The sequence below is a fragment of the Dreissena polymorpha genome, chromosome 8 (assembly GCF_020536995.1).
Source record: "Dreissena polymorpha isolate Duluth1 chromosome 8, UMN_Dpol_1.0, whole genome shotgun sequence".
NCBI lineage: Eukaryota > Metazoa > Mollusca > Bivalvia > Myida > Dreissenidae > Dreissena > Dreissena polymorpha.
The window spans coordinates 42986423-43005071 of record NC_068362.1 but is presented as its reverse complement, the minus strand read 5'-3'; the positions used below and the strand labels follow the sequence as shown (position 1 = coordinate 43005071).

Sequence of the window (18649 nt, the reverse complement as noted above, 5' to 3'; positions counted from 1 at the left end):
TGAGAGTCAAGGTCATTCAAAGGTCAAGGTCAAATTCAACTTGCCAGGTACAGTAACATCATGATAGTAAGAAAGTATTTGAAGTTTGAAAGCAATAGCCTTGATACTTTAGAAGTAAAGTGGATCTAAACACAAAAATTAACAAAATATTCAAAGTTACATAGACAAAAAAGGGCCATAATTCCGTTAAAAAGCCAACGAGAGTTATGCAACTTGCCCTGTACAGTCCTCTTACGATAGTTAGCGAGTTTTCTAAGTCTATAAAGCAATAGCTTATAATGATACTTTAGGAGTAAAATGGACCAAAACACAAAACTGAACCAAATGTTCAATTATCTAAGTATAAAAGGGGCCATAATTCTGTCAAAATGCTTGATACATTTGTCTGCTCCTGTTTATACACTTCAACACCGTTATTTCGAACACTGATAATCGGAAGTCACTGTTATTTCGAAGTATTTTTCGGGTCCCGATATTGGTTCTTCTTTGTTTAATGTAAAATTTCATTGTTAATCCGAACTTCGTTAAACCGAAGAAATCGTTAATTCGAAGTGATTTAGTCGGTCCCAACACTATAATTCGCACCTTATTAACAATCTTTAATCCGAAGTCAAAACTGCAAAATACTGAGCGTAATTTCACATCTTTGTCGTGGCTTGTCAAAAGCCGATAATTACACCTTTTTTGTCTGCGCGAACGCCGGTGTTCAAAAAGACATTGCGTATTAGTTAAAAAATGTTAATTAATTTCCGAAAATGTATTAATATGTATGTATGTCTGATAATTTGTGCTATTCATTATATTTTATATTTTCTGTAATAAGACAAAAAAAAAAACAAGAAAAATAATCGTTTTATTCCTCCGTTTGTTACAAGTGGAAATCTATTGCTATATGACTAGTTTACTCTTTTCAGTAAGCGTGTAACCGAACCATGCGAATTCCACAACATTTCATTTTTTACAGAATCAAAGAAGTCTTCTGTCAAATGTTTATTTCGAATTATCGTTAATCCGAAGTTTTTTTTAACGGTCCCGACGACTTCGAAATAACGGTGTTGAAGTGTAGATTGGGGTCATATGTTGGTAAAGAAGTATGCAAAATATGAAAGCAATATGTCAAAGGACATAGAAAATATTTGAGGTGGTACGCAAACTTTAATGCTTGATACAGTTGTCTGCTCCTGTTTATAGATTGGGGTCATGTTGGTAAAGAAGCATGAAAACTATGAAAGCAATATGTCAAAGGACATAGAAAATATAATAACATAGATTTATCAATAATATGCATATTGTTAGTGAAAAAAAGGGCCATAATTCCTAAAAAAATGCTTGATACAGCTGTCTGCTCTTGTTAATAGGTTGGGGTCATGTTGGCAAAGAAGTATGCAAAATATAAAAGCAATATGTCAAGGGACATAGAAAATATTTGAGCTGGTACACAAACTTTATCATAGATTTATCAATAATATGCATATTGTAAGTGAAAAAAGGGCCATAATTCCTACAAAATGCTTGATACAGTTGTCTGCTCTTGTTTATAGGTTGGGGTCATGTTGTTAAAGAAGTACCGGTATGCAAAATATAAAAGCAATATGTTAAATATTTGAGGTGGTACGCAAACTTTAACATAGAAAATCTAAGTGAAACAAGGGCTGTTTGTAAAACATGCATAAACCCCATACGGGCTGTCAGTTGTAGTGGCAGCCATTGTAAGAATATGTTTTTTGTCACAGTGACCTGGACCTTTGACCTAGTGACCTGAAAATTATTAGGGGTCATCTGCCAGTCATGATCAATGTACCTATGAAGTTTCATGATTCTAGGTGTAAGCATTCTTGAGTTATCACAGGGCTTTTTTTAAGCGGACGCCCGCTTGCCCGTGCCGGGTTAAAATCGTCGCGGGCAAGTGATTTTCCAAAGTAGATAGTCCGCCGGGCAAGTTCGTTTCGTATTAGCATAATTGCGGTATTTGTTCGACTTTTCCCCTTGTATCTATTTATTTTCTTTGAGTCAATATATTTTTTTATCAAGTGCAAGTAAAACGAGATTTCATTGGTCGCTTGCGTTGTATCAGCCAATCTAAATGCTCAAAACAAGTTCTACTCGGCAGATGTTTCAACGGGAGCCAGACAACTCGCCCCAAAACCAACTCGCCCCAGGACAAGTCGCCCCGAAAATCTGGACAAGTCGCCCCAAATATGTTGGACAACTCGCCCCAATCGAAAGACAACTCGCCCCAATTTTGTTTCTTATATATAGTATTATAGAAATTTTGTTCATATAAAATTTGTTAAGTTTAATGTATTAATATTCGTGATTATTGTAGTTGTATGATGTGTTTTTTTTCATTTCATATTGTAAAACTTTGTAATTCAATAATTGTTTACATACCGGATTGCTTTTAGTAATAAATTGTTATTAGCTTTTTTATGATTGTTTTTATTAAAATAAGCCCCATTTAGTTCGTCTTGTTTTGAAAACGTGTGAAATGTTAAACGTTTATTTTGACGGCATGCTTTCATTTTCTGTTCAAAGATTGTTTAATGCGACATTTTGTATGATAGTTTGGTTTAATTAAAGAATAATGGAATGTCTTTGTGTTTGTTATGTTTTGAAAACGTGTGAATTGACGAAAATTAATTAAGCCGGCATGCTTTCATTGTCTGGTCAAAGATTTATTAATAAGACAAACGGTATGACAGTTTGGCGTGATTAAAGAATAAATAAGGTAACACGCTTAACCAGACAACAATGCTGTTTGCAAAGTAATTATAAGGGCTGACTATATATAAAGAGGGTATCTGAATGAGCCCAAAGTTTGTGTTTTGTTTGTGTCGGACAATACTATTTGTGACTTGGAATACGATTGCTATATAGTTGTGTGGGTTTCAGTGCATCTGCCATGTGTTCAAACATATATGTGCTTATTTGATGTCGGATACAATAATTTTCTAGTGTTAGTTAGTTTTGTGTTTGTGTTTCTGCAATGGCAGAAGTGGCAAATTGTATACATTGTGGAAAGACAGTTGGGCAGAGGCAACGTGCTGTTTCTTGCGATGCCTGCGAGCGATGGCAACACATAGGCTGTGATTCTGGTAAGTAAACTTATAATATAATTATTTGTTGTGTCTTACATATTTTAGGTCAGGCAGCTTTTGTTTCCCCATAAATAATGAATCTAAATTGTTGGATACTTGCATATTATCGGGTATTCAACCAATGTCCGTTAATCCGGTGACACATAACAGATGTGTTTTACGACCTGATAACGATCATAAAACCTTTCAGATAAATGTCAGAAGTTACTGGACCGTTATCTTTGCGTTATTTGGGTGATGTATACCGCTTTAAACTATTGCTCATGGTGTAATATTGAATGTGTTTACAGTTTTTTTTACTTGTCAGTACAAATATATTTTAAACGTTTGTATAAATCCTTAGTATTGAACATTACTATCTGCTGAAATGATTGAATATTATGATAAAATGTGCATTTTATATTTATGATAAGAATTTACATTAACCTTTTATTTAATATCCTTCATGTATATACATAAGTCGCATATTTTGAAAATAATTACTTTGTCAAAAAAGGCGTGAAAACTCGACACTAAATAAAGAAATATCGTATTGTTTGTTAAGTGTATGTGCTTGACATATTTTTAAAATAGCATTTTGTTGTGGTAATTCTGACGCTATTGGTTATTGAGATATCGCTGTTGACAAAAAGCCGTTCAGTTTGACATGTAAGGTTCGTTTGTCGGGATATGCTAAACTTTAAATTGAAACAGAACCAACATATTATCAAATAAGACGAATACTACAACCAATAATGTTTATTAATATTTTTTTCATAATTGATTGAGTTATTGTAAATATCGTACTCTATGTTGGCCTCTTCTTATTGAAAATACGTGTATACTACCAGTGTCATGCGAATATGGATCTTATTTCTTAATATCCACCTTCACACTTTATTATCGCCTCTAATTAAACTATCTCTATTTAAAGAACATATTATTGCGAACTTAATAGTACACCATTATAATACCATTCTAGCTACCGCTACCGTAGATCATATTTCAGTAAATAAGATTACTTCGGAATTATAAAATTTCACATGCGGATCGATATTGACCTAAACTTGTACTAAAAATACGAAATGTATGTACGTAGGTCATTCGACGAACCCTCGGTTCATCCCAAAGACGTGGGTGTTCTCGATGCTGAAGTAACCTTCAGTCTTATGGAATCTTCTTCCCAGCGTGGGAAAAGAAAACTTGTATCCAGCAACGGATTTACGTATGTGCACAAGCGGTTTAACCCAACGAAACAGACGACAATTTGGCGTTGCAGCGTAAGGAACAAGAAATCGATATGTCCCGCGATAGTAGTGCAATGCGGACACTCTTTTGTCTCGAACGAATGTGATCATTCCCACCAGGCTAAACCGGGCATAGACAAGGGTCTCGTCATCACCACCAAGGTATTTTTATGTTCAATGACAACCTGTACGAAAATTCTTTGCAGATTCTGTACTGAGTCTGTACAAAATCTGCCCAGAATCAAGACAGAATTCATTTATTCTGTACAAAGAGGACACAGACCCAGAATCTGCCTGGAAAACTGTACAGATTTTTTAAGCAGAATTACAATAAAGCAGAATTTCATCTGTACATATTACTATACCAAACAGAATTTTTATACTTTTCATTTTTATAAGACAGATTTTTAGCACTCTGCATTTTAGCCAGACAGAATTTTGGTACTTGGCAGTATTAAGCAAGGCAGAATATTGGACTTAGAAAACTATTGAAACAAAATTTCAAAATGGGACTTAGATAATTAAAAAAATAGACTTCTGATTCAAGTTTCTAAATTTTTATTATGAGAAACATTTGCCCTATACAAGAAAAACAATATTTATGTTCAGTTCAATTTATACAATAATTGTCATTCATGTATATATTACATGTCATAATATTAAAATATGTGAGAATGTAATGATAATTTACCTTTTAACACTAAAAGTACATGTAGATCTACTATAATCATAAAATATCTTTGAATTAAGGTTCTTACAGTAAACTTGATTTAGGGTTGAATACAAATTGATTTTTTTTTTCAATTCCCCCCCCCCTGACTTATGAAAACTGCTTTGCTTTAATGGTAGTATATATGTATTTCCACTGGGGTTAAATGTTTAGTTTGCCTTCCTCTGACTCTATCTATGAAAAATTGTAATGTCAGCGCTTGTATACACCTCTGTAACAGTTCACTTGAAAATAATCATAAACCCCTAACAAACAAATCCTTCCCGCTTGATACTTGTAATCTGAAACTGGGGCTATCTTTACTGGCTTGCTGGAATGTGTATAATCTCTTCTGATTGGTTGGGAGCCAAATTTGAACGTGTAAACATAGATCCATGCAGGACCTGAAATGTAGTTTCAAAGCAATGTTGGGACTTTTGAAGTTTTAACAATATCCTGAAATACTTTTATGGACATTCTTAAACAATTAATTAGAATGTGGAAATCAACATTTTGTGTGTTAACAAGTCTCTAAAAGAGGAATTCAGTGAGTTATGAAGCGGCCGTTTTGGAAATGCTTTGAACTGTTAAACAGGTTTGTATTTTTTTTCTTTACATTGTTATCTTATAATGTTATGTTTAATTTAATGATATAATTTAACAGTTACAAAGATCTGTTTTGGTGGGTGATTAACATTTGAAATAAATGATGCAACCAATTATCTTTGCAGTAAGTTCACATAAAAGACATAAGTCAGTCAAAGGTATCTCTATCTTACAAAACCAACATATAGTTGTAATAATCAATTGCCTAATCAGTGACCAAATGAAAGGGCAATGTAACCAATACTTAGATTTATTTATGAATAACTACTCTGCCACAAAATGTAAAGCCTTTTTTTAATTACATATTTACAAAAGCTATGATTGTTATCACTTAAAAGGTGTTGCATTATCTAAGTTGTAATTTTAGTAGATCCCATATGATCACTTAATTCAGATTGGCTAAAAAAAGTAATTTTTAAATAGTAAATTGTATTTTTTTTGCTTTCAGCGATTTTCAAAAAAGATTGTGAAGCAACTTACCCATGACAACGACCTCAGAAGTGCAGTCACAGAGTAATGGTGCTGTTATCACTTAAAAGGTGTGAAGCAAAAACTTAATATAATGGGGTTTGTAAGCAAATCAACATTACAAATTCTCTTTTTATAAAACACCCTATGAAATGACCTACATCTGAAAAAATGTCAAATTTATTTTATAATGTGAAAAGCAAAATATAAAGAGAAGCAAGTTGGTGAACCATGTTGCGTTATTTAAGTTGTAATTTTAGTAGATCCCATATGATCATTTCATTCAGATTGACTAAACAAAATGATTTAAAAATAGTTATGTGTATTTTTTGCTTTCAGCAACCATCAAAAAAGATTGTGTAGCAACTTTCCCCTGACAACGACCACTGGCTCAGTTAAGTGCAGTCACAGAGTGATGGTACCTCACCAGGGTCTAGTTCAGGCAAATGAAGATCTCTTAAAGGGATTTTCATCTCAATATAATAACTGTAATTTCTTAAAACATAAACTTACTTTATTTACTGTGTTTTTATGTCATATAACAGTGATACAATAATGTGTGTTGTATTTAGGAATTTATTTCTTAACGGGATGTGTAAGAGTAAATTATTTTATTTTATTGACTGTCAGTATTTGTTACTTTCTTATATATATATATATATATATATATATATATATATAAACATGTCATAATATCATTAAATAAAAATGTTTAATATTTACAGTCTATATATTTTACTTTACATTTTGCTACATTTTTCTGTACAGAATTTTTTGTGTGTACAGATTTTATTTTGTGTACAGATTTTATTTTGCACAGAATCCCACTCTCACATTTTGGTTCACCCCACATTTAATTCTGCCCAGATTTTTTTCTGCCCCTTAAAAATTCTGCTTAATTTAAATAATTCGTAAAATCTGTACAGAATTCGTTCTTTGTTTATATCGAAAAAATCTATAAATAGAAATCTGCTTCAACTCATTTTTAATGGACACCAAATATTTTCTGCACAGGTTCTATACAGATTTTGTGTATTTTATTCTGCACATAATCTGGTTACAGTCTGCCCAAACTTTTTCGTACAGGTATCAAACAACTTTACACCTTCGATCTAACACGGCATATTGTCTATTTCAGCGTTATGTTTTTCAATAAACATATGTATATTCTGACAGTATATTCATGATGTTTCAATATTATACTGCATATTTAAACTATCGTTAATTCACAGGTTAACGCCGAGTCTGATAAAAACATGTTCGAATCCGCTGGATCCATTGTTGAGAAGATTTTGCGTGAAGAAGCAGATGACCGCCTTCCCGAAGCGTCCAGGCCTGATTATACCAACCTCTTAAGGAATTGCAACAGGCGACGCCAACGCCCGAAAGATCCCACAGACATGGACTTTGAGGTAATCATCAAAAAAGTGTAAAGATATATACCAATCAGATTTGTTCGTGGACTGATAGCAATGATCTGTAAATGCATGATATAATTGTGCATACTTTTTAGCTCGACATGGCGTTCATCAACGAGAAGATCTCGTCGTCTTTCTTCCGGGCCGAGGTCCGCAACGGCGAAAGACGACATCTTATATTCGCCACAGACCAGCAACTTCAACTGTTGAAGAAAGCAAAGACATGGTACATTGACGGGACGTTTAAGGTGGTCCGACAACGCTTTTACCAGTTGCTTTCCATTCATTCTTTCGTAAGGTCCGGTGACGACATGAAGCAGCTTCCGTTACTGTTTGCGGTGATGGCCGGAAAAACCAGTGAAGACTACACACAGGTAATTGTATTACCCTTACAGTTCGTACCCTTACGGATATTTACATATGCTTAAATATACAGTATTAACAAACATTCGCTCACAGCCTGTGAATGTTTTCACACTCATGCAAACTTGAAAGTTGAGCGACTAATAAAATCAATAAAATCATGAATAAAAAAATAAAAATGATTTAACACACGCGTCATTTTTCCAATTATTTTCCAGGTTTTCAAAGGCGTCATGGACATCCTCCATAACGAAACTCGAGTGAAAGAATTCATGGTCGATTTTGAAGCCGGGATGTGGCAGGGCCTCCGGGAAGTTTTCGTCGACCCAACAATTAAAGGATGTGCCTTTCACTGGAACCAGGCCGTATGGCGGCACGTGCAAAGCCTCGGTCTCCAGGTAATAAATATAATTATGGATGTGTATAAATAATTTTATGATTGTACTTACGAAAATTTAAATTTTCGCCGTTATATAAATCTAGGAAAAAAATAACACATACAAATGCCGATGTTTTATATCACTTTTTATATAGTATTTCATTGATTTTACAGAGCGCCTACAGTCAACGCGACACTGTATTCACCTTTGTTCGCAAGGTCATGTCTATACCGTTCCTGCCAGCGGAACATGTGGAACCAGCGATTATGAGGTAGATTATATATTTGACAAATACACAAAAAATACAAAAAATAACTGGATGACCACGTTTCACTTATTTAGAAATAATTCGAAAAACCGTTCAGACTATTACTTTACAAATTACTGGTCTCTTGTAATAGTACTGATTCATTTTTATTTGTTTCAGACTGAAAGAAAAAACAACAGACGAACGCCTGGCCGACCTGCTAGAGTATGTGGACAGGACATGGCTTAAATCTTCGGTGTGGGGACCTGAAAATTGGAGCGTGTTTGGTCGGAGTGTCCGAACAAATAATGACTGTGAAGGGTGGCACTTGAAACTAAATCAGCACGCCAAGAAAGCCAATTTGCCTTTCTACCTACTACTGACCCTTCTTTGTGAAGAGGCTTCCCTTCTCCCAACACAGGTGAAGATGGTATCAGAAGAAAAGCTATCCAGGCGACAACGAAGAATCCGTACGAAATAATGGGGCGGATTCCGGGCGTAATCAGGGCGGAATTGGCATGTTATGTTGGAATTACGCCCGTACAACTGGCGGAATGAGTTTTACGCCCGGAACTAAAATTATTTCTGGGCGTAATTCAACTGTTTTTTCCGGGCGTAAAACAAATCCGGGCGTATTTTTATACTTAGAATTTGTATGATGGAGATTTGTGGACGGAATTTTGCACTTTGTTTCTTTCGTGGGGCAGAATTTCATACTTATAAAATATTTGTGAAGCCACATGACGGAATTTTGAACTTAGTAGTTTTTATAGAGAGTAATATTGGACTGAACAATAACTTAATAAATTTAATTTAAACCAAAGTACTGAACAAAATATTACCATTAACTGATAACTTAAAAAACGTTTTTAAAAAAAATATTTAATTTTATTTATACAGTTGTACAATCAATGAACATTCATTATAGACACAACTATTTCAGTCACAGTATAATTAATTCAGCATAAAGCTTTGATCTAATTTATGATTTTCATGTTCAGATTCTAAAACATATTTTGTAGTATTTTTATACTTAATTTGTGAGAAGCTGAAAAGGAGACAGACTTGTGAACTTGTGATCATGAATTATACTCTTAGATTTTGCATTGTTTTTGGCAATATTGCTGGTAAAAAAAATTAGGAGATAACAATAACACATTTTAATTAAATAAATTTTATCTATTGCTGACTTTTACAGTTTCCACTTATAATTTTAAGTCTGAGGGATGACCATGCATTAAAAATCTATATGCACTTATTTTTTTAATTCACTTCTTTAATTCTTCATCTTTTTTGAAAATTTTGCTCATTTTTAATTATTATTTCATAATTATAATAATGACTGTAAAGTTTAATAAAGAACAAGACTTGGTAATGTTTTCATCATTTTAAGGTTTCCTTTAACATTAAACACACAACAGTCTAGTTTTAATATTATTTGTTTATATCATCAATATGAATGCAGTTTCTCTGCATGTTACTCTATAAAAATTTTTTATAGTAGTTAAGATTTCCTCAGTCTGAAAAGACCATAATTATGTACATAATTATACCAAACCAATGTTAATTTAATCTCAGATAAACACTGACAACCTGCTGAGTTGATCTCATGTATTGTGCTGCCCATTCTATACTCACCAAAGGCTGAGTCACATCAGTACATGTTTATAAACCATCTGGGCTTATCAGGCTTCAGTGGATTGGTCAGTGGTACAGGAAGTGAGTGGTAGAAGTTGCAGTTTGAAAACATTAGAGCGGTTAAGCAAATTACTGACTCTGAACTAAATTGTCAGTATAATACTTAAGCAAAATGAGGACTAAACTGTAGTGAAAAAATGTCTTGCAGGGAGTACTGTGTCAAAAACAATTTGTATTTAATACACATAATGTGGAAATGAACAATAAGTTTGTTGCAAAAGAGGTTCAAATTGGCTCAGGTTTAACTGTGATTTGGTCTCACCAAATTCCTGTGTTTTTGGAATACTGCAGAACAGCATAAAAGGTTTGTATTTTTACTCCTTCATTCCTCTATTATTTAGATTATTAACTGATATAATTGTAATTGTATTTGTGTACTGTCCCAGTGGGAAATGTAAAAGGATGATGAAAAGTAGACGGGCATCTGAAGGAAAAACAACACAGTTTGAAACTAAAATGAAATACACAAATTTCTTTAAAATATATAGTAAGTACTTAAATTAACATTTCATTTTCAGATTATGTCATAGGATTAGGGAGAAAGGTTGCTGGTGGCATAACAAATTTTCCCTTCTCGGACCTCAAAAGCCACATCACAAATTGAAGAATTTGTTTGCAAGAAAGCACAGTGTTGAAAAAAACATATGAAAAAATGAACTTTTTTATATAAATTTTGCTCTGTGTGCGCGCCCGGATGATGAGCACAAAGCGGTCCTTGACAAAGGAAAGCTGGATTTGTTGATAGGTAAATCACAATTTTACTATACAAGTTATTGTATTATTAGTTTGAAATAGTTAAGTTCAAAATAAAGATTAATTCGAATTATACGATTAGTGATCCTCAGGGCTAGGCCTGTCAATAACAGGGTGTCTCAGTACCTTGCCGCACTAAGATCCAAACCTGCCCCCTTTGACCCCCAGTCATGTTTTTAATTGGTTCTGATCACATTATTTTACAGAACATTCAATGAATTTTCAATAAACTAATTTTATTTTAACAGTGAAACTAGTTTTATCAATTAAAAAAAATATTTTTATGCCCCCCTTCGAAGAAGAGGGGGTATATTGCTTTGCTCATGTCGGTCTGTCTGTCGGTCCGTCCGTCCACCAGGTGGTTGTCAGACGATAACTCAAGAACTCTTGGGCCTAGGATCATGAAACTTTATAGGTACATTGATCATGACTTGCAGATGACCCCATTGATTTTGAGGTCACTAGGTCAAAGGTCACGGTGACCCGAAATAGTAAAATGGTTTCCAGATGATAACTCAAGAACGCATACGCCTAGGATCATGAAACTTCATGGGTAGATTGATCATGACTCGCAGATGACCTCTATTGATTTTGAGGTCACTAGGTCAAAGGTCAAGGTCACAGTGACCCGAAATAGTAAAATGGTTTCCGGATGATAACTCAAGAACGCATAAGCCTAGGATCATGAAACTTCATGGGTAGTTTGATCATGACTCGCAGATGACCCCTATTGATTTTGAGGTCACTAGGTCAAAGGTCAAGGTCACAGTGACCTGAAATAGTAAAATGATTTTCGGATGATAATACAAGAACGCATATGCCTAGGATCATGAAACTTTATAGGTAGATTGATAATGACTAGCAGATGACCCCTATTGATTTTCAGGTCAAAGGTCAAGGTCACGGTGACCCAAAATAGTAAAATGATTTTCGGATGATAACTCAAGAACGCATATGCCTAGTATCATGAAACTTCATAGGTAGATTGATCATGACTCGCAGATGACCCCTATTGATTTTGAGGTCACAAGGTCAAAGGTCAAGGTCACGGTGACCCGAAATAGTAAAATGATTTTCGGATGGTAACTCAAGAACGCTTTTGCCTAGGATCATGACACTTCATAGGTACATTTATCGTGACTTGCAGATGACCCCTATTGATTTTCAGGCCACTAGGTCAAAGGTCAAGGTCACAGTGACAAAAGTCGTATTCACACAATGGCTGCCAGTACAACGGACAGCCCATATGGGGGGCATGCATGTTTTACAAACAGCCCTTGTTAAAATGAAAATGCATGTAATATTAAATAATATGCGCATATATTGCACGTGTTATTTGAAAATATTCCACAGGGATAAATATCCAAGCACATTCAAAAGTGTACTTAGTTGCCAAATTTGGACCCTGTCTTTTTCAAATCCTAGATGGGGCCCTGGATTAGATAAAAAGTTTGAAAAAGCAATTAATTCTACATAAGTTGTTAACAGTATTTGCAATAGGTGAACTGTAGTTGTACTTAATATCAAATTGCATTTCAGATTATGACATAGGATGGGGGGAATCGTGGACCTGAACAATACTGTGATAGAGAGGAATTCCTACTCAAGAAAGCAGTTTAAAAAACACAGTCAATGTGAAAGAGTGAACTTTTTTATTTTGGCCGTGTATAAGAACAGTTTGTTTTTTAAAAAGTGCATGTCTATCAAATTATTTTTTATGTATATATATTGAATATTTTTGTTGTTTGTCTTTAAAAGCTACATTGTATCTTAAAAGTATCATCAAAATGCGGAACGAAAATGCATACATTTTCCGCATAAGTTCCACATTTTTTGTGACTGCGGAAAACATGCGGGGATTTTCAGCATTTGTTCCGCATTTGCAGAAGTATAAAATGGTGATCCATGTTTTTAAAATGTATTATCTTAAAATAAATATAAAGATACTATGTTAAATGTATCTTGTTATAATTTTGATTAGTTTTTAGCTAAACTGAGCACAAAGTGCTCATGGTGAGCTTTTGCAATCGCCTTTTATTTTTTCAAATGGCCTGTCCTTATATGGGTATATGGGTATATTTACAATATGCATGTAATCCGATTTCCGCCCGGTATCTATATTACGCCCGTAATCTAAGTTACGCCCGTAATTTTAACATTCCGCCTGTAATCTGAATTCCGCCCATAAACTGTTTTCCGCCCGTAATTTAAAATTCCGTCCCACCTCATTAACATATTTCGCCCCTGTTTTCCGCCCGGATTACGCCCGGAATCCGCCCCTCTTCTTAAAATCATATATAGAAAAATACGCCTGGAGATATTTTTTACGCCCGGATTTTAGTTTGCGATTCCGTGCCGATTCCGGGTGGAACATTTCGTACAGGAAGAACACGTCTCTCCAGGGAAAAATCTTCAAGCTGTGGGAAGCGTACGAGAGCGGAGAATTGTCAGTCAACGGCCTACTGAGGAAATGCAGTGGCATTTATGGACCAAATGCATGAACGTTGCTCATTTGATGTCTTTCTGATTGTTGGAAATGTTTCAACCCTTGTTTTTGAAAAGCTTGTTTGTGTGTGAAAGTTACTGTGTGTTTGTAATGTTTTACCATTATTATATTTTTTAAATGTTTGATAATATTCATCATTTACGGACCAAATGCCTGCCTGAAAGTTGCTAGATTGAATTGAAATAAATTATTGCTCATTTGTTGTTGTTTTTTCTTCTGATTGTTAGAAATGTTTCAACCATTGTGTTTAAAAGCTTGTTTCTGTGTGAAAGTTTGTGTTTAATTATTACGGATGTTTGAAATGTTTGATATTATTCATCAAGGCTCATTACAAACTGTGTTTTTAAATTATTTTTAAAATGAGTTAATAAATGGAAATGTTTGATAATATTTTGAATTGTCTTTTCATTCATAAATCTGTGTTATTTATTTTATTTAATATGCTAAAATTGATGCTTTGTATGTTTTCAATAAAAACAAATGTTAGTATCGTGAGTCTGTAATTGTTATAAATTATGAATAAAATTATGAATATAACACATTTCTATTTTTATTTTTTCCCCATGTATTATTTGTTTTGTGTATTCAGCATTCCTTTTTAAGTCAAAAATGTTATTTAATACATTTTTTTCACAAAGAGTATTATATATATGACAAAATATTTCGTTGCACGCTGTCATTTAATTTGGGGCGAGTTGTCTTTTATTTGGGGCGAGTTGTCTTTCGATTAGGGCGAGTTGTCCAATATATTTGGGGCGACTTGTCCAGATTTTCGGGGCGACTTGTCCTGGGGCGAGTTGGCTTTGGGGCGAGTTGTCTGGTAACCGTTTCAACATGGCGGACGGTAGCGTCCAGCCGATCTTTTCATTTAAACATTTTAAATGTTCTGAACCAGACCAAAACAACAATGTCCCTGTTTTAATAACAAGCAAGATAAAATTGTTGGTAGTAACTATGCTATTCCAATTTTCTTGTGTTAAGCACTCAAACTGAAACAATTTCAGAACAGTTACTAGAACTTGATGAAGAAGCATATACTTGTGATAGTTATGTCTATGAACATGAATATAATAACTGTGAAAAGGATTGTTCAGAGTTTGAAAATCATGTTGAATATGCAGACTGTTTAAAACTTGCTAAGAATGCATATGAAGAGTTTCTCACTATTTTAAACTGTGAATAACTTGTTTGTTACATATTCACAGTTACAAATAGTGAGAAACTCTTCATTAAAGACATCAACATGATTTTCAAACTCTGAACAATCATTTTCACAGTACTATTTTAAGCCCTCCCCCCTTTTAATATATGCCATAACTTGTATAGATATAGTGACAAGTATAACGTTTTAAAATTTTAACAGTAATAAACTCTTCATATGTATTGTATTCAATAGTGACTATTCAATGAAATAAAACTGTCCAGATTTTGTTTTGTTGACAACTTTATATTTTAAAAACGATTATTATTTTATTTTTGATACATTGAATATAGCTGAAATTAAATTTAGCATAATAATGCATGTGTATCAATGCTCAAATGACAATAAAAAATTGACTTCAAAATAGGGCAACCAGTTTTTAATGAGGGCAAGTAGATGTTCAAAGTAACTTGCCCCCCGGGCAAGTGAGTGTCAATTTCTTACGTTAACCCCTGGTTATCATCCGGAAACCATTTTACTATTTCTATTCACTGTGACCTTGACTTTTGACCTAGTGACCTAGTGACCTGAAAATCAATAGGGGACATCTGCCAGTCATGATCAATGTGCCCATGAAGTTTCATGATCCTAGGCGTAAGCATTCTTGAGTTATCATCCGGAACCCATTTTACTGTTTCGAGTCACTGTGACCTTGACCTTTGACCTAGTGACCTGAAAATCAATAGGAGTCATCTGCCAGTCATGATCAATTTACCTATGAAGTTTCATGATCCTAGGCGTAAGCATTCTTGAGCTATCATCCGGAAACCATTTTACTGTTTCGAGTCATTGTGACCTTGACCTTTGACCTAGTGACCTGAAAATATATAGGGGTCATCTGACAGTCATGATCAATGTTCCTATGAAGTTTCATGATCCTAACCGTAGGCATTCTTGAGTTATCATCAAGAAACCATTTTACTGTTTCAAGTCACTGTGACCTTGACCTATGACCTAGTGACCTGAAAATCAATAGGGGTCATCTGCCAGTCATGATCAATGTACCTATGAAGTTTCATGATCCTAGGCGTAAGCATTCTTGAGTTATCATCCGTAAACCATTTTACTATTTCGAGTCACTGTGACTATGACCTTTGACCTAGTAAACTGAAAATCAATAGGGGTAATCTGCCAGTCATGATCAATTTACCTATGAAGTTTCATGATCCTAGGCCTAAGCGTTCTTGAGTTATCATCCGGAAACCATTTTACTATTTCGAGTCACTGTGACCTTGACCTTTGACCTAGTGACCTGAAAAATCAATAGGGGACATTTGACAGTCATGATCAATGTACCTATGAAGTTTCATGATCCTAGGCCTAAGCCTTCTTGAGTTATCATCCAGAAACCATCTGGTGGACGGACAGACCGATGGACCGACAGACTGACGGCAGGGCTTTTTTTCCTTCTTTGGGACCCGCCGAAAATTGGCCCTTTCCCCTCAGATTCTTTTTCCCCTCAGCAAATAAATTTTCCCCCAGACTTCATTTTTCCCCTTAAAAAAAAAAAAAAAAAAAAAAAAAATATTTTTTTTTTTTTTTAAACTTTAATACATAAGTTAACCTGATCCAGTGTAGAAAATATAACATATTGCATAATTAAATTATCTGTTGCCTTGATTTTGTTTTAAAAACAGCAAAATATGTTGAATTGATTATTTAAGACTTTCCTTATTTTCCCCAAAATTCCGCGTTTCGTGTCAATTTTTCCCCCAAAATCCGGCATTTTGCGCGATTTTTTTCCCCTCAAAAAAGGCCAGGCCCTTTCCCCAAAATCAGATAAAAACCCCTGGACGGACCGACAGACTGACAGACCGACATGTGCTAAACAATATAAAACAATATATAACAAAATATAATAACAATATAAAAAATGTTGGTCTAAGGTCACATTTCTGTTATAAAAGTATCTACAAAATAGCATGTCTGAGTATTTCAATACAATTACCTTATGGATGTTTTTTATTGGTTGTTTATATTTGTATGACAGGGATGTTTTGCCTAACTGCTCCAGATGTATGTTTTTGTTGTAAAAAACAATAAATACAGTAGTTTTTGGAGAATTAACATTTATTAACTAACAAAAATGAGGTATATGCCCTGCAATTTTGTTACCTTCTAGCACTTAAGCCATATATCAAAGGGAAGATATAACACTGCCATTTGAAAAACTCGGATATCAACAAGAACAGCAAATGAACACGAAATCACTTGCAACCATCACTGTTTAGACTAATATCTTTATCGGGGTATGTATTGCCATGATATGGTTGTATTAAGCAGCGAACACAATGACCTGATTGTTGTATTATGCAGGGAACACATTTGTCTGATTTATTTGTATTATATATTTGTATTATACGGTGAAAATGTTGACCTTATTTAGTACTATTATGAAGCGAAGACATTGATCTGATTGTTTTTTAATGCAGCACCCCCACATTATTTTACGTAGATCATGTTTGAGGGGTTAAACAATGAATGATCATCAGCATGTTTCTAAGTATATAACATTCCTGCCAATCCCTCTTCGAGTAATATTTACGTCTACCTTTTAATTCGATTAACATCACAGGCATCAGGGTGTAAAAGTTTACTACACATGTACCACATAGGCGTTTTATATTCAAATGAAGCACATGATCACAAAAGCCAGTAAGAAACATACAAATATTATTTAACACAAATAATGCTACATTTATTAATATAATCAGTCAGTATGTTAGGCTCGAATGGTATAGCAAGACGGTAAACGCTTTTATTTCCTTTGTAAAAATTATAGTTTACTTAAGTTCAAATACTTCTTCAGACAGTGATTTAAAAAGAAGAAAGGGAGAACACACATACGTTGCTCCCCTGCCAGTTTATAATGCACAAATTATAATAAGCTTATTCGTATTATGCACGAGGAATTTGAGTTGTAACCTATGTTATTATTTTTTATAACAAACAATTGGTATATTTAATATTCTAGTCTGATCGGGATATATGCTAATCCAACCTCATGGCATATTCACATCATTCAGGGATGGGTTGCAATATTCTACAATTGGTAGAATGAACCAATAATTTTGTACAACATAAGTAATTGATGGCAAATGATAGCAGGAATACTATTAAGGGTTTCAGAAAGCATTTTCTGTTTTCCGCGGGGTTCAAACTATTTTATGCGCTAAATGTGAGGCATCTTTTTTAAGCAAATGTATAAAGAGTCCCTGACCAAAATCAATTTAATATTACTTTTAAATCATTAACGTATTGGCATACACCAAGAAAGTTGTAGAATATTTGCGGGAAACATAAGAATTTCGACGAAAACTTGTGATGTGAAATTTCCGAATGGTAACAGAAATTAGTGATCGTCTTTTTTCCGAAAAACAGCATGTCGCGGTTTTCAAAAAAACAAATGACTGCACCTAAATATTTTAATGTTACTGACTATAACGGGTTGATACATGTATGATTTTGTTTCTCATTTAATAAAGTGACAATTTCAAGGTCGATTCACTTGAAATATGAAGGATATTCTGTCCTTTGGCCTTTGGCTATAAATATATCAGTACAATTTGAAATTTCCAAAACCAATCCGAAAATATTGGCAGACACAAAATTTAATCAAAATTCTTATGTTTTCCTTAAATATTCTACCACTTTTCTGGTGTATACCAATAAATGGATGTTTTTCAAGCAATAGCAAATTGATTTCAATCAGAAACACTGCCTGTAACCGCAAAAACAAATATTCCAATCTTTTTGGTTTACAATTTTTGTGATGCAAATAGCTTGCATGTAGCATGGAATTGAATATTCTGTCAGATTAGTGTTTTGACTTTCTGGAGCAGGGAATTTCGGACTGTTTTATCCAACAAGAAAAGAGCTCTTAAAGTTAGCTAGACTGATGCAAAGTGAAGTAATAAAGAACCACTTTTTGTAAACAACCCAAATGTGACCTCCCTTGTTGGATCATTCTACATTT

The 18649-nt window shown here is 34.0% G+C and overlaps 1 protein-coding gene and 1 long non-coding RNA gene across 2 annotated transcripts; both read left to right on the top strand.

The window, feature by feature from the left end:
* Window positions 1–5321: 5321 nt before the first annotated feature.
* On the top strand, window positions 5322–6730 carry LOC127841717 (uncharacterized). The gene is made up of 3 exons (XR_008031280.1): window positions 5322–5628; window positions 6088–6178; window positions 6447–6730. It is a non-coding gene; the product is annotated as an uncharacterized LOC127841717 (long non-coding RNA).
* A 768-nt stretch (window positions 6731–7498) lies between these two features.
* LOC127840474 (uncharacterized) lies at window positions 7499–8996 on the top strand. The gene is made up of 5 exons (XM_052368893.1): window positions 7499–7519; window positions 7621–7899; window positions 8107–8286; window positions 8442–8539; window positions 8696–8996. Exons 1-5 carry the CDS (start codon window positions 7508–7510, stop codon window positions 8994–8996), a joined length of 870 nt encoding a protein of 289 aa, XP_052224853.1. The 5' UTR covers window positions 7499–7507.
* Window positions 8997–18649: the final 9653 nt, after the last annotated feature.

Bases quoted from the DNA above. Each gene is read 5' to 3' on its own strand.
- LOC127840474 (XM_052368893.1), top strand. The intron at 8,287-8,441 runs GTAATAAATATA...TTGATTTTACAG, and splicing joins TGCAAAGCCTCGGTCTCCAG to AGCGCCTACAGTCAACGCGA. The intron at 8,540-8,695 runs GTAGATTATATA...TATTTGTTTCAG, and splicing joins GTGGAACCAGCGATTATGAG to ACTGAAAGAAAAAACAACAG.